The sequence below is a fragment of the Bison bison genome, unplaced genomic scaffold (assembly GCF_000754665.1).
Source record: "Bison bison bison isolate TAMUID 2011002044 unplaced genomic scaffold, Bison_UMD1.0 scf7180017864250, whole genome shotgun sequence".
Classification (NCBI taxonomy): domain Eukaryota; kingdom Metazoa; phylum Chordata; class Mammalia; order Artiodactyla; family Bovidae; genus Bison; species Bison bison.
The window spans coordinates 193705-210450 of record NW_011494822.1 but is presented as its reverse complement, the minus strand read 5'-3'; the positions used below and the strand labels follow the sequence as shown (position 1 = coordinate 210450).

Sequence of the window (16746 nt, the reverse complement as noted above, 5' to 3'; positions counted from 1 at the left end):
TCTAGTCAAGGCTATGGTTTTTCCAGTGGTCATGTATGGATGTGAGAGTTGGACTGTGAAGAAAGCTGAGCGCCAAAGAATTGAAGCTTTTGAACTGTGGTGTTGGAGAAGACTCTTGAGAATCCCTTGGACTGCAAGGAGATCCAACCAATCCATTCTGAAGATCAGCCCTGAGATTTCTTTGGAAGGAATGATGCTAAAGCTGAAACTGCAGTACTTTGGCCACCTCATGCGAAGAGTTGAGTCATTGGAAAAGACTTTGATGCTGGGAGGGATTGGGGGCAGGAGGAGAAGGGGACGACAGAGGATGAGGTGGCTGGATGGCATCACCGACTCGACGCACGTGAGTTTGGGTGAACTCCGGGAGTTGGTGATGGACAGGGAGGCCTGGCGTGCTGCTATTCATGGGGTCGCAGAGAGTCAGACATGACTGAGCGACTGAACTGAACTGAACTGAAGGTGAATCCTTGCAGTGGAATTCTGGGAACTGCTTTCGTTTTCTTTGCTTTTGGATGTTGCTTTCATATCTATATTATCCAGCCTCAGATCTGGCTGTGCCAGCCTAGGGTGATGCTTACCACACTAAAGGCAATTGTCTTCTTTGAGGTCTTCCCAAGACCTTGAGTCATTTCCTTACTTAAAGGTGGAAGTAAGATAAAAAGCCCAGAGCTCATGACACCTCATGTCAGTGCTGCAGTTCAAAGTTGAGTTCTTGTCCTGGTGGGAGATTCTGACACATCTCAGGGGTGTTTCATTCATTCAGAAAGTGTTCATTCAGTGTCTTGTAGATACCGGGCACGGGGGGAAAGGTTAAAAAAGCTCCATGATGAGCTCTCCGTTTTGAGTTCATCTTCCAGTAAGGAGTGGAGTGTGCGGGGAAGTCCAATGAGAGCATCAGAAAATAGGCAGTTAAAGGGTTTGACCCAGGATGTGTAGGAGAATCTGATGAGTGACAGGTGGGCTGAGTGATGAAGGCTGGCAGGTCTGCAAAGGTTTGAGGCAAGAAACTGAGGGAGGCATAGTTACAAGGCATGACCCTGGGGAGAACCCAACCAGGGGGCTCAGTTCAGAAGCCTATGCTCTGGCACTAAATGGTATTCATGGAACAGTGATTTCCAGGCTGGTGTGCTGGCCTTGTGTAAGATGTTTTTGGAATATGTGGCATGACATCGTTACCAAATTTTCATTTTTCATGCCAGGAAAGAAATTAAAAAGCTAATAATAAATTGCCTATCCCTGTTATTTTATAAAGGAAAGTACATTTTATGGCCAATTAAGTAGTAAAGACATAATCTTAAAGGACAATTCTTCCCAAGGAAAAAATAGTGACTATTGGCACGTTTATAAATACATACTACTATGTTGTAGATGGTAACTGTTGACACATTTATAGATATGCATATGTGGTTGTTGTTCAGTCGTTAGTCATGTTTTACTCTTTGCAACCCCATGGACTGCAACACACCAGGCTTCCCTGACCTTCTCTATCTCCTGGAGTTTGCTCAAACTCATGTCCATTGAGTCGGTGATGCCATCCCGCCATCTCATCCTCTGCTGCCCTCTTAGTTTGCCTTCAAACACTTAGGTCTCATCAGCTACATTAACAAAAGCTGATATTTTGTCATAATTGTTTCAAATTTCTGCCAGGAATCAACAGGCCAGGGGACTTCCCTGGTGGTGCAGTGGCTAAGACTCCAGGTTCCCAATGCGAGGGGCCTGGGTTCGATCCCTGGTCAGGAAACTAGATCCCTTGTAGGTGTTTGTTATATTTCTGTTTTAGTTTGCTCGGTGTTGGAATTTTTGCCACGGGGTTGGTGGTAGCCAGTGCGAACAGGTGGTCAGGTGCTGTGTCTGGTTCTGTCTGGTTCCCCAGGGTCAAGCTGATCCCTGGCACAATCAGCCCTCAGGAAGCGTTTGTTACAGGAGCTGTGCAAAGCCTGCGGGGTTCCTTACTGTGATGGGCTGCTGAGAATGCTGAGGCCACATCCTGCAGTGGGAAAACCCCTGGAGATCTGCCTGATGGCCAGTGGTCACCCCCATGCCCCACTCCCCCTGCACCAGACCTGGACATGCCCTTTTCCCTTCCTCCAGACTTGTAATAGCACTCCACAGAGACTAATCCAGCTCAAGTGCGTTTACAGGGAAACTGATGTCATAGCATGTAAATTGCATGCAAATCTGAATGCCTGGGGAGTCGAGAGGAAGCTTGCTGCCTGTGCTTAGTGGTTGACTTCATTCAGCAGCCCTGGCTCAGTCGCCAAGGGTTTGCCTTCCCAGCACCATTTCATAAAGAAGAATTTAAGACCTGCAGTGATGGGCTTCTCCGCAAGCTGTGTGTGTGTGTGTGTGTGTGTGTGTGTGTGTGTGAGTGTATTCCCCACACGACAGAGGGCACCCTCTCTCACAATCATTCCAGACTGTGCTCAGTCACTAAGTCGTGTCCTACTCTGTGACCCCATAAACTATAGCCCGTCAGGCTGCTCTGTCCATGGGATTCTCCAGGCAAGAATACTGCAGTGGTTTGCCATTTCCTCCTCCAGGGGATCTTCCCGACCCAAGGATTGAACCCACGTCTCCTGTGTCTCTTGCCTTGGCTTTACCACAGAGCCATCTGGGAAGCCCCATTCCAGGTTAGGCCCATGTAAGGGATTCCTGTCTGCAGAGCTGACCTTATAGCCTCTTTATACCCATCATTTCTTTCTATAATATGTTGAAATAATGAGCTAATGTCATGGGAAATTAGAATTATTAAGCCCTTTATAAGATACCCCTTTCCTTCGGAATCTTGTTGGGAGAAGAGCTTAACAAGATGGTTAGAAGGTGTTTTCAAAAGACTTTCAGAATGGAGAATGCAAGTCAGCCTTCTTGCACGATTTGTGTATCCACATCACTGAGCCAGGCTGAACCACAAAGCCAGTCCCTCATGGGGACCTTGTCTCTCTTACAACACTGTATTTGCTGTAACCAAGTAGTATAATTTATTTTCAACATGGATCTCCACCTTCATCCTCCAGTGGAATATATTCTTTTCTTAGGCCTTGATACTAATTTGCATTGTCTTTCAAGTTAACAGAGGAAAACTTTGCTGCAGTTTTTTAGTGCTAGAAGGCCAGCCCAGCAGCTGTTTTATGATGTTTGTCTGACAGATTTTCAGGCTCACGGACAGCCTTTCTCTGAGGTTATGGGCTTTACTGCTCACCTGCCATCTGTCCCCTGACTGCATCAGCTATCCCAGCTATAAACATGGCTCCAGGGACCTGGTAACAGGTCTCAGAGTGCAATGTCCTGTCACACGTATCAGCAAATGTGGGTTTTGTTTTTGTTTTGTGTGCAGTTTTGTTGTTGTTTTGACTGCACCTCGTGGCTTACAGGATCTTAGTTCCCCAATCAGGGATCGAACCTGGGCCCCAGCAGTGAAAGCACCGAGTCCTAGCCATTGGACTGCCAGGGAATTCCTGCCAATGTTTCACGAGATACATGAAGCCTAACCCACACTGACAAAGTAATAGTTTCGATGAGAGTTATTTAAGTCTGCAAGTTCAGGCTGTTGATTAAAAAAAAAAAAAAATCACCACCTGAAAGTTGAGAGTTGTGTTTTATTTGGTGGGAATTTATAGGACTTTAAGCCTGGCAGAGAGCATCTCAAGGAACCCTCGGGGAGGAGCCAGGTTATGTAGAAGTTTTGCAACAAAGGACAAAGTCTGAACAGCAGAAGATTATTGTTAATTAAAGAAAACCAGATAACCCGAAGTATGGAATTTAGTGCTTTTCTATGTATGGGAAGATGCAAGAGTCTGGGCGCCCTGAGATCATTCCTTTGATAGGCACCTCAGCTGTCTGGGGCCAGTGTCCTGACTTTTCACATCCTGAGTTTCCTTGGGGCTCACCATAGGGAGTGGCTACAGTCTGATGGCTGCTAGATGGCAGGTGTTCTTTCCTGGCTGAGTTCCCCCTGGGTTCACCAACTTGCTGTCCCTGGTGGCTGCAATCATTGGTGACTCTGCCGTCCTTGTTTACTGATATGGCAGGAAATATTCCTGTTCTCAAGGCAACGTTACTGTAATAGCTGCTGGGCTCCTTTGATGTTGTTTACTTCACTAAGTCTCCTCCGACTCTTTGTGACCCCACGGACTGTAGCCCACCAGGTTCCTCTGTCTATGGGATTTTTCAGGCAAAAATACTGGAGTGGGTTGCCATTTCTTTCTCCAGGGGATCTTTTTGACTCAGGGATTGGACCTATGTCTCCTGCATTGGCAGGCAGATTCTTTACCACTGGCGCTACCATTGGAAGCCCTCACCAATGAAAGTGATGGTGCAAAGTTCAAATCCATTTGCCGTCTAAAAAGAAACTGTTTACCAAAGTTCTAGTACTAGTTTATGTATTCAACAAGGATATATCAGCCTAGCTGTGTTCTTGGGGCCAGGGACCTGGCAGTGACCATCCTGGAATTAACTTTCTTGTCGTGATGCTTAATCATAAATGAGATTATTGAAACAATGCCCAACACATTTTACCTAACAAATCATGCCCACGATAGTGGTCATGCATGGTCGCCTTTTAGAAATATATCTTGAAGAGCCGACTCACTGGAAAGGACCCTGATGCTGGGAAAGATTGAAGGCAAAAGGAGAAGAGGGTGGCAGAGGAGGACATCTGTTAGATAGCATCACTGACTCAATTAGACACGAATTTCAGCAGACTCTGGAAGATAGTGAAGGACAGGGAAACCTGGTATGCTGCAGTCCATGGGGTCGCAAAGATTCGAACACGACTTAGTGGCTGAACAATGACAAACATCCTTAGAGGACCAGAATCCTGAATTTCTTTCATAAGGTCACATAAACTTTTCCCTGCTCCTATTGGTGGTATTATTATGGAGAAAGGAATTTTATAGAAATAAAAAATTTTCGATTAACTGACGTTTACTATCTTTCTTCTGAACTTTGAAGAATTGCACTATGAATGGTGAAATGTTTTCTTACAATTGGAAATGGGCAACGTCCCCTTTCTTCTGTATTATCAGGGGAATTACTCCGTTACGGTGCCATATGGCTGTGGGGTTTGCATGTGCATTTTGGTGCCTCAGTCTCTCCCCTCGCTGTTTGTGAGCTCCGGTTTCTCCTGCCCACTGCCCCCCCTCCCCTCTTCACAGATGGTTCTCTCTCTCTTTTCTTAGTTGTTTACAGTTGTTGCGATAAAACTGTATTTCCTTATGAGACTTATTAATGTAAATACTGTTTGCTTTCTTGTTTTTCATTGTGAATTAAAATCATGTAAGTTCCTCATGAATATGGCTTTGTTTTAGAGGATTCTAATTGTACCAAAGGGTTTCCCTGGTGGTTGAGTGGTAAAGAATCTGCCTGCCAGTGCGGGAGACATGGGTTCAATCCCTGAAATCAGGAAGATCCCCTGGAGAAGGAAATGGCAACCTACTCCAGTATTCTTGCCTGGGAGATCTCCATGGACAGAGGAGCCTGGCAAGCATGGTGTCATCCATGGGATGGCAGAGAGTCCAACTTGACTTAGCAACTGAACAACCAGTGACTGAACAACCGCAACAATTATACCGAAACCGTGAAAAGAGAAATGAGTTCTCTGAAATGTTCCATCCCCAGTGACCTTGTATTCATCAGGGGTCTCCAGAGAGCTAGAACCAGAAGAGAGTGTGTGTATCTACAGATATATAGAGATACACATACTTAGATGTGTGTGCTCAGTCGCTCAGTCATGTCTGACTCTTTGTGACCCTGTGGACAGACTGTAACCTGCCAGGCTCCTCTGTACATAAATACACACATGTTGATTTAGAGAGATATAGCCATATAGGTGATGAGATTTATCCATAGCTGTCCATTTATGTCTGTATTTCTATATATGAGGGAGGGATAGAGAGATTTATTTCAAGGAATTGGTTCCCACAATTATGGAAGCTTGGGTAAGCCAAAATCTGCAGGTTAACTGGCAGGCTGGAGACTCGGGAGAATTGTAGTTTAGGTCCAAAGGCAGTCTGCTAGCAGAATTCCTTCTTGTTTGGGGGAGATCAGTCTTTTTCTATTCAGGCCCACAACTGATTGGATGAGGCCCACCCACATCATGGAGGTTCAGTTCAGTTCAGTTCAGTCGCTCAGTCGTGTCCGACCCCATGGACTGAAGCATGCCAGGCCTCCCTGTCCATCACCAACTCCTGGAGTTTACCCAAACTCATGTCCATCACGTTGGTGATGCCATCCAACCATCTCATCCTCTGTCATCCCCTTCTCCTCCTGCCCTCAATCTTTCCCAGCATCAGGGTCTTTTCCAGTGAGTCAGTTCTTTGCATCAGGTGGCCAAAGTATTGGAGTTTCAGCTTCAGCATGAGTCCTTCCAATGACTATTCAGGACTGCTTTCCTTTGGGGTGGACTGGTTGGATCTCCTTGCTGTCCAAGGGACTCTCAAGAGTCTTCACCATTTAGCATCTACTGATTTAAATGTTAATCTCATCCAAAAAATGCTTTCACAGAAATATTTAGAATAATGTTTGATGAAATATCTGAGTACACATAAAATTAACTCTCTTCCATTCCCCTTTTATCTTGGTGTAATCCTTCTAAGTGTTTTGTGTCCATTTTCATGTGTGTGTGTGTATGTGTGTGTGTTGAGAGGTTTAACACATTTAGAGGATGATCTTTTTTCTCTCCCTCCCCCTTAGTCTGTTAATATAATAAATGATGTTGTTAGAAAATGTCAGACACTCAGTCGTGTCAGATTTGCAACACCATGGACTGCAGCCCTCCAAGCTCCTCTGTCCATGAGACTCTCCAGGCCAGCATACTGGAGTGAGTTGCCATGCCCTCCTCCAGGGGATCTTCCCAACACAGGGATCGAACCCAGGTCTCCTGCATTGCAGACAGGTTCTTTACTGTCTGAGCCACCCAAGGAAGCTAGTGTTATACATCCTTTCTTTATTTTTTTTCTTTTAAAATTTTTTTGATGTGGACAATTTTTTAAAAACCTTTATTGAATTTGTTAAAATTTTGCTTCTGTTTTATGTTTTGGTTTTTTGTCTATGAGGCATTAGCTCCCTGACCAGGGATTGAACCTGCAGTCTGTCCATTGGAAGGTGAAGTCTTAACCATGAGACTGCCAGGGAAGTACCTATATCATCCCTTCTTCCTGCAAGGAATGGGGTTTTGGTTTGTTTATCTTTGTTTTTTGATGTACAGATGCTTACAGTTTTTAAGCAAAAACAGTTTGACATTTTGGTTGTTGTTGCTCAGTCTTTTTCACTGTATGTGGGCTTTGAAAATTAGGGCTGTACTTTGAGGACCTCGAGTTTCTAGCTGATCTCCATATGGGGGCTTCCACTTGTAGGTAGCTTACTTTTATTTTACTCTAATAACATTTTATTCTCATAAATGCTTTGCTTGTAATTTAAAAAATAAACTATCTGTGGCTTCAGAGAACCACGTGCCAAGTGGGCTTCTGTGGATTCAGCAGGGGGACAGTACTTTCCTTTGCAACAAGTCCTTTGTTGAATGGTGTTGGGAGGCCACGGTCTGGGGTTGCCACTGTACCTCTCCTTCTAGCTTCCTGTAAGGGGTACCAAGATGCTCCAGACAAAACAGAGTTTGTGTGTGTGTATTAGTTGCTCAGTTGTGTCCGACTGTTTGGGACCCCATGGACTGTAGCTCAGCAGGCTCCTCTGTCCATGGAATTCTCCAGGCAAGAATATTGGAGTAGGTAGCGATTCCCTTCTCCAGGGGATCTTCCCAACACAGGGATTGAACCTGGGTCTCGTGCATTGCAGGCAGATTCTTTACCATCTGAGCTACCAGGGAAGCCCCCCAAAGAGTTTAAGTTATAGCTAAATGCTAGTTTTAAAAATGCAAATGTCAGATATTTGGGACAGATTCCCAGAAAATAGGAGAAAAAGGCAATGATTTTTTGTTGTTGCTTTGGGTTTGTTTTAAAATAATTGTATTTGTTTTTGACCGTGCAGAGTCTTCTTGCTGTGCAGGCTTTTTCCTGTTGCGGTGAGCGGGGGCTGCTCTCCAGTTGTGGTCCGCAGCCTTCTCACTGCAGTGACTTCTCTTGTTGTGAAGCACGGGCTCTGGCATCCACAGGCTTCAACAGTTGCCCACCTGGGCTCTAGAGCACGGGCCTGATAGTTGCTCCGTGGTGAGCGGGATCTTCCTGGACCAGGGATCAAACCCGTGTCTCCTGCATTGGCAGGCAGATTCTGTACTTCTGAGCCACCAGGGAAGTCCCAGCTAATGATTTTTAATATTGTGGAAGTTTCTGTGGAGACTAGAGCTACTACTTCTGTGTTCAGCACCATTTTATCCTGAGCCCTTATATTTCGTTATCTGTGTTTTTTTCTGATAATCTTCACTTCTGACTTAAGGTTATGCTAAGAGTTCCAAGGCCATTCTCAGGAGGGGCCTATGTACATTTGGGGAAGGCTTACCTTAAGGGCTGGAAGGGTCGTGATTCTAGAAAAGACCCTTCTTGTTGGGGTAGAAGAGTGGGGGTGAGGATGATTCGAAAGAATCAAGAACTTCAGGAACCCTGGGGAGCATTTCTCTATTCATTACTTGCCAAAAGAAATTCTTCCTTTTAATATGGAATTCTTTTTTTTTTTTTCCTTTTGGCCACACCACCACATGGCTTCTGGGATCTTAGTTCCCAGACTAGGGATTGAACCTGAGCCCTCCCCAGTGAAAGTGTGGCTTCTTAACCACTGGACCGCCAGAGAACTCCCCGAATCTTACCTAAGCGTTGGATGGCAGGATTAGCAAAGGCAGATGTCCTTTCAGATGTTTCTGAAGCACAGGTTTGCAATATATATTTTAAAAAAAAAACAAACTTTCAAAATAACTCTTTCCTTTAATCCAGAAATACTACTTCTAAGAATGTCTCTTGAGGAAAATAAGAAATGATATGCACACAGCCTCAGCTCTAGGAATTTTCATGGCAGGTTTGACTCATAATAGTGAAAAATGGGAAACAATCTCAAGAGTCCAAGAGTAGAAATCCATTAAATTACTAAGATTCTGCCATATGTATAATGTCCCACAGCCGCTGGAAATGTTGACACACAGGTACTTTTGTTACTGTGTATTTCTGACAAACATACAGCAAATAGTCTTGTGTTTTGGTTTACATTTTTTTTTTTAAGTATGTGTGTGATTGTGTGTCTGGACTGAAAACTTTTTTTTTCTAATCTATATTTTTGGATTTTTTTTTTCCTGTGGTTAATCTGAACTTCTTATGGAATTATATAAAAAGGAAGTGGCTATATTTTGTACAACATGCCTCATTTGTAAGTCAGGAGGAGATTGTAGAATATTTGAGAAATACTATCATCCAAAGAAGTTCAAGGGGAGTCTCACGTCTTCTGGGCCATTGCAGAGAGTCGACAGGTTAACTGGTGGGATGGAGGTGTTGGTAGCAGTGAACTCTGGTTATCAGAGACACAGAAAGCTTGTAAGTTAGAGCCTGGCTGGGCTGACTCCATGCTCCTTTCTCCTTTAAATTAAATTATTGTGAAATATTTCATCCTATAGATAGAATGACCTGTTTCAAAGAATGCATAAGCAAGAAGGAATGAAATAGCCTTTACTGTAGTCACAGAATTATACAGCTCATTTGGCTGCAGTATGAATGTCAGCATTAAAGAATCAATAGTGTTCTTTAAAACTTCAAAAATTGTAATGCTTGACATTTAGTATAGTATATTGGGAGAGCAACTTGGAGCCTTATTGAAATAAGCAGGGGGGTTGCTCACCTCTTCTCCTCATTCCATGAAAAAATACATTCTTATTAAAAATCTGGTACAAATAACAATTACTGAAGCCCGAGGGCCCTAGAGCAGGTGCTCCACAACAAGGGAAGCCCCTGCAGTGAACTCCCCGCCCACCGCCACTAGAGAGGGGTCCCCGCCCACCGCCACTAGAGATGAGTCCCCGCCCACCACCGCTAGAGAAAGCCTGTGTGCATCAGCAAAGACCCAGTGTAGAAAAAAAAAAAAAATCTGGTAAAAAGAGCTGGGCCACCTGGGATTGTCCTAAACTTCAGCTTTGCATCCCCAAGCGCTGGTGGGTGCGGCTGGCAAGGCTCAGTCACCTGCTCATTCACTCCTGATTTCTAACTCTGGGGTTTATTTTGGGATCTCACTGAATCCTTTGTTGCAAAGTGCCTTGATCACCTTTGGCCGCTGTAAGGAAACATCATAAAATAGGTTTTTGTGACCCCACGGACCATACCATCCATGAAATTCCCCAGGCCAGAATATTGGAATGGGTAGCCTTTCCCTTCTCCAGGCGATCTTCCCAACCCAGGGATCGAACCCACGTCTCCCGCATTTCAGGCAGATTCCTTACCAGCTGAGCCACAAGGGAAGCCCGACAACAGGAAGCTTAACAACAGGAATTTATTTCTCAGGGTTCTGGAGGCTAGAAATCTGTGGTCAGGGTGCCGGCACGTGGGGCTTTTGTCCTGATCCTGGTGCACAGTGACCACCTGCATTTTCGTCTGTCCAGCATCTGCAGGAGTCCCTTGTGGGGTCTTTTTTTCTCATGCCAAGCATGTGGATTTCTCTGACACCAAATCCATGTTGTTTTTCTACACCAGTTCTCCAGTTCTCCAACCTCAGCAGGGTGTCCAACAGTCCAATTCAATTCTGACACTGTCTAGAGTCAGTGGGGATCCGTGGGTTCAGGGCTCAGTCCCACAAGGCCGCCCCCACCTCAGATGCAAGTCGCAAGAATCAGGGGCCTCCTTCTGACTGACTGGCTATAAATTTAGGGGTTCCCACAGCCCTTCCTCGGGTTCAGTAATTTGTGAGAATGACTCACACAACTTGAGAAAGTGCTTTAAGTCCCACTGCGTGTGTGCTCAGTTGCTCAGTTGTGTCTGACTCTGTGCGACCCCATGGACTGTAGCCCGCCAGGCTCCTCTGTCCATGGGATTTCCCAGGCAAGCATACTGGAGTGGGTTGCCATGTCCTCCTCCAGGGGATCTTCCTGACCCAGGGACCAAACGTGATTCTCTTGTATCGGCAGGTGGATTCGTTACCACTGAGTCACCAGGGAAGCCCCTTAAGTCCTATTACTGCTTTATTATAAAGGCTGCAACTTGGGAACAGAAGCACAGATGGAAGAAAAGCACCAGGTGTGGGGGCAGGGTTGTGGGACTTCCTTACCCTCTCTAGGAGCTCCCCCTCCCAGCACCGCGAAGTGTTCACCAATGCAGAAGCTCTCTGCACCCTGTTGTTTCAAATGTTACGGGGGTTTCATTAAGTAGGCATGGTCTGTACAGCTGTTGAATCATTAGTGATTGGTCTCAGTTTTCAATCCTTCTCTACTCCACCCCAGAGATAGGAGTGGGTATGTGGGGGGAGCAGTGGAACTAACAGATCAACCTTTCTAAGCTTTCTAGAAACCAGCTCCAACCTGAAGCCACCTGGCACCCACCTCCACCGTGAGTCATCTCATCAGCATACAAAAACTGAATTCCAAGGGCCTTAGGAGCTGTGTGTGTGGCTGAGGGGAATGGGAACACCACACCCCTGACTCTCCACTCTTAAGTCAGTCAATTCAGTCACTCAGTCGTGTCTGACTCTTCATGACCCCATGGACTGCAGCACGCCAGGCCTCCCTGTCCATTACCAACTCCTGGAGCTTGCTCAAACTCATGTCCATTGAATCGGTGATGCCATCCAACCATCTCATCCTCTGTTGTCCCCTTCTCCTCCTGCCTTCAATCTTTCCCAGCATCAGGGTCTTTTCTAATGAGTCAGTTCTTTGCATCAGGTGGCCAAAGGATTGGAGCTTCAGCTTCAGCATTGGTCCTTCCAATGAATATTCAGGACTGATTTCCTTTAGGATGGACTGGTTGGATCTCCTTGCAGTCCAAGGGACTCTCAAGAGTCTTCTCCAACACCACAGTTCAAAAGCATCAATTCTTCAGCGCTCAGCTTTCTTTACAGTCCAACTCTCACATCCATACATGACCACTGGAAAAACCAAAGCTTTGACTAGCAGGACCTTTGTTGGCAAAGTAATGTCTCTGCTTTTTAATATGCTGTCTAGGTTGGTCAAAGCTTTTCTTCCAAGGAGCAATCATCTTTTAATTTCATGGATTAAATGAAAGTGATTTGATTTTAATCAAATCTGCAGTGATTTTGGAGCCCAAGAAAATAAAGTCTCTCACTGTTTGCATTGTTTCCCCATCTATTTGCCATGAATTGATAGGACTGGATCCCATGATCTTAGTTTTCTGAGTTTGAGTTTTAAGGCAACTTTTTCAGTCTTTTCTTTCACTTTCATCAAGAGGCTCTTTAGTTCTTCACTTTCTGTCATAAGGGTTGGTGTCATCATATCTCAACCATCATATCTGAGGTTATTGATATTTCTCCCAGCAATCTTGATTCTCGCTTGTGCTTCATCCAGCCTGGGATTTCGCATGATATACTCTGCATATAAGTTAAATAAGCAGGGTGACAATATACAGGTTTGATGTATTCCTTTCCCGATTGGGAACCAGTCTGTTGTTCCATGTCCAGTTCTAACTGTTGCTTCCTGACCTGCATACAGATTTCTCAAGAAGCAGGTAAGGTGGTCTGGTATTCTCATTTCTTTAAGAAGTTTCCACAGTTTGTTGTGATCCACCCAAAGGCTTTGGCGAAGTCAGTAAAACAGAAAACTGTTACTACTTGAATAGAAAACTCTGTTGATTTCTACCCAACAGCCAGAATTTAATGCAGGTAATTGACAGCGGACTGCCCCAATCACTCCCCATCTCACTGAGAGCAAACTCTAGTGTTGCCCTGACCACTGAGACCACCTGTGGTCAGCAACCTGCAGGCTTGTCCCTGGGTGGCCAGACCTGGCCCTCTGTCTGCACCTTCCCCCTCCACGTCCCCTTGGCATCTGCTCCCACCTCCTCTGTCCATAGCCAATGTCCCGTCTCAGTGAACCCTCCCCTGCACAGTGGACCCTGGTCTCACAACCTCCCTGACCCGAGGAGTCTACTTGATAACACATTCACGTCTTAGGTCTGTAGCGGATGCCTTTTCCTCCGGTTAGAATGGAATGCAAATTATTGATATCTGGCAACTCTGCAAGGAAGTAAGAGACTTCCGTTTGGCAGGCTTCCCCAGCTTCTGGAGCTGGATGAGAAATAAATCTATCAACATAGGTGGGATCGTGATAAAGGCAAGAAATAGTTAAATGCAAGACATTTTATAAATAAATAAATATTTAAGCATAATGAGAGCCAGTTTTCTCACTGTTGACAAAGGGAATTGCATTCATGGCAAGGAAGAAAAACTAGAAAGAACCCAGTGAGGTTGGGTTAAAATCAGTTGTTGATATGAATGTAAAAACAAACAACAGCAACAACAAAGAATGGAATGCAAGTGCCCTGAGGGCAGGGCATACCCGAAAGTGTCTGGGCACAGCGCTCCGCACACATGTGAGAACAGACCATGGCCGGCTGCTCCAGCTGGATGCTGAGAACTGAAACCGGGTCCTTGACCTCTCACCCCTGCTCGCCCCGCCCACTGGGATGCTGGCAGGGTCTGTGGTGATGATACTCGCTCTGCCCTTCTGACCTACTTCCCTCTTCATTTCTAGACCGGCCTTATTGTCGCCTGCTACCACGGCTTTGTGGATACTGTGGTGATCTTAGCAGAGTGCCCCCATGTTGATGTCAACTGGCAGGACAGCGAGGGGAACACGGCCCTCATCACGGCTGCCCAGGCAGGTAAGACCGAGCTTCACCTTCCCTCCCCAGAGCCCGCGAGGTCGGACCAGGGCCCCCAGGCCGTGGAGGGCCTGCACTTGACCTCAGCTCCTGAGACTGGTGTTGCACGTGTGTCACTGATCAGAGGTCATGCTTTACTGCTGAGAAGGACAGGAAAGGGTCGAGGGTGGGTGCATTCTGTTTGTGCATTTGGGACGGTGTGTTGCTGAGTCCACGCCTGCACTGCTGTCTGCAGGACAGGACAGTCAGTCCGGAGACAAGGGGTTGCGGCCAGGAATAGTGACTTTATTCAAAAAGCCAGAAGACCGAGGAGATGGTGGACTAGGGCCCCCAAAGAACCATCTTCCCCAAGTTAGAATTTAGGCTCATTTTTACTAAAAGGGGAGAGGGGGGTGTGTGGCTGGTCGCTTACAACCTTCTTGGTGCTAGAATCCTCTGTTCTTGAGGCTGTCTGAGCAGGTCTGGTCACAAGGTTCCTGTAAATCTCCACCAGGACAATTGTTATTTTCTGCTCTGCCACCCTTAATCTCTAAATGAATGGAAACGTGTTACACTTTTAAAGGTCAGAGCCTTGAGAATGGGCCGTCCTGTACAGTTCAGGCCTAGGCAGCATTGTCTTACAAAAGGTGGAGATCCAGCATGACTAAGCACAGGCCTTGGAGCACAGGGGTTGCGGTGAAAGGAATACATCCAGTATGGAGTCAGGTCTGTTCTCTGTTACAAGTGCAGTTTACCCGCTGGTGCGGGACTCAGTGTGGGGCGGAATTAGCTCTGCAACTGCCCGAAGCCTTTGAACGTGAAACTGTACTGGACACCCAACTTCCACGTCAGCTCTCCTAGAGCCTAACACTCCACCAGTGCTCGGAGACCCAGGGTCCGAAAGATGCTGGTGAACTCATGAGTGGGAGAGACCCTAGTGACAGTTAATGTATAAAATGTGGACACATTTAGGAGATAACTTTGCACTTTGCCTGGAGATGTAGAGAAAAACCAGGGGCTTCTTGCTGAGAGGGTGTTAGCATGACAAGGTGGGGCTTGTTAGTGAGAGCACCTTGTAAAGGGTAAACATCCTTCCTGCCCAGGATTTTTATCTCTAGAGGTGATCCTTACACCAGCATTGCCAAGGGAACTGTGCACAGCTCTCCGATTTGGAACTGGATTCGGACATTCCTGGTGGCTCAGATAGATGGTAAAGAATCTGGCTGCACTGCAGGAGATCTGGGTTCGATCCCTGGGTGAGAAGATCCCCTGGAGGAGGGGATGGCAACCCACTCTAGTGTTCTTGCCTGGAGAATCCCCATTGACAGAGGAGCCTGGTAGGCTACAGTCCATGGGGTCACAAAGTGTCCGACAGGACTGAGCAACTTAACTTAACATTGTGAGATGAACATGAAACTATGCTTGTTCCTTCAGACCCACGCTTTATTTGTAACTGTAGCATTAACTGGGTTTGTAATTGACCGCTTTCAAAATTCTTGGCTTTCAAAATTCTATTGCATCACTTGGGTTCTCAGCTTCCAGGAGAGAAATTGCTTCAGGCTGAGTTCAGAAGAAAGGGCGTTTGTTTATGAAAGGAATGTGGGCCACTATTTAGTGTTGCTGAGTGTTACTGAGAGCTGCAGAGAACTGGAGTCAGGGCCGGGAAGCTGCAGAAAATGCCCCGGAGCAGACTGCATGTCGATTCTGGAAAGGGAACTTCTGTGGGGGCCACCCGAGGCGGACCCTGCTATCCCACCCTACATCACCGACTCCCATGTCTAAGCCTGCCTGAGTGGCTGATCTTGGAGCTCGGGCGAAGCAGAGACTCAGTGTCCTGCCGTTTCATCCTTTTAACGGGAAGTCGTCTGAGCACACCTGCTTTTCAATCAAGACGCCTAAGGTGGAAAACCGCCAGAGTCAGCCAGGTGTTTCGACTGTGCTCACTCACACCTGTCCTGTCCGCGTGAAGCCTTCCCTCATATGGAGGCACTCCGGACTCTGAAAGCCCAGGTGCAAAAGAGTAAAAGGATTTTGTGAGAAGCGTTCAGTGACCGAGGCCTTATCACTCATTAACCGCCCACTGACCAAGGACCAAGGCAGGGACCAGGGGTAGTGAAGTGAAGGGCGTTTCTGCCCTTGAGTAATTGTCCAGCTCAATAGCCATCTGATGGGGCTCTGATGGAAGGTGTGTCCGGAGATGTGGGGTGAGAACACCCCATCTAGCCTGGTGCTTTGGGACTGGGGTCATGGAGGAGGGGGCCTGTGCTGGGCATTGCAGAAGTCAGAGGCAGGCAGTGCCTGTTCGGACACCATAAAGCCCGGGGACCCAGAGGGAGCTGGCTCATCTTAGGAAGGGCAAGGACTGCACGCCTCTAGGATGGTGGAAGAAGTGGCCCCATGAGGAAGCAGGACCAGGTGATCAAGGGTCTAGATCCAAGGTGAGGAGGTGCACTTGGGTGGCATGAGGCTGGGTGGGTGGTGACGGGGGCGAGATGACCCTGGTGGACACGGAGTCCTTGTCACAGAGCAGAGAAGAAACACAGGCCGTGTGGCAGAAAGCTCAGGTCCCAGGGGTTGAGATGGTAGGCCACAGCGGGAGAGTGGGTGTGGGCTGGCTTTCAGCCCTTCTGGACGGTGGGTGATGCCAACTCAAAGAGGTGTGCGTGAAAGGGTAGGTCATGAAGGGACGCACAAAAGGAGAAACACCATCTCCACTTGGGTCCCAGGCCTTTGAAATGCTGAGCCATCTAGGTAAGCGGTCTCCACGGCCGGTGGAGAGTGTGGAGTGCCAGGCTCCAGTTCCCTCTGGGATTGCCACAGGTTGGCAGGCATCTCTGGGCAGCGGGGCCATGGCGTGGACTGGAGCCCAAGTCTCATCCTAGAGTATGAGAACGAACAGGAAGAAGAGGTTACTTAGTGATTTGCAAGAGCTCTTTGTGTGTGTAGGGGTATTAGTGGTGCCTATGCTATCAATACCCATGAGGCCCTTTCTGAATTCTTGCCTATTTGAAAATATTTT

The 16746-nt window shown here is 46.8% G+C and overlaps 1 protein-coding gene across 1 annotated transcript in view; it reads left to right on the top strand.

Moving 5' to 3' along the window:
* Positions 1-16746, top strand: part of ANKRD33B (ankyrin repeat domain 33B) — a 98544-nt gene that overhangs the window by 48128 nt on the left and 33670 nt on the right. Inside the window, exon 5 of the mRNA XM_010847537.1 lies at positions 13619-13748. Coding sequence (XP_010845839.1) covers positions 13619-13748 — 130 coding nt within the window. The remainder of the gene's footprint in view (positions 1-13618; positions 13749-16746) is intronic.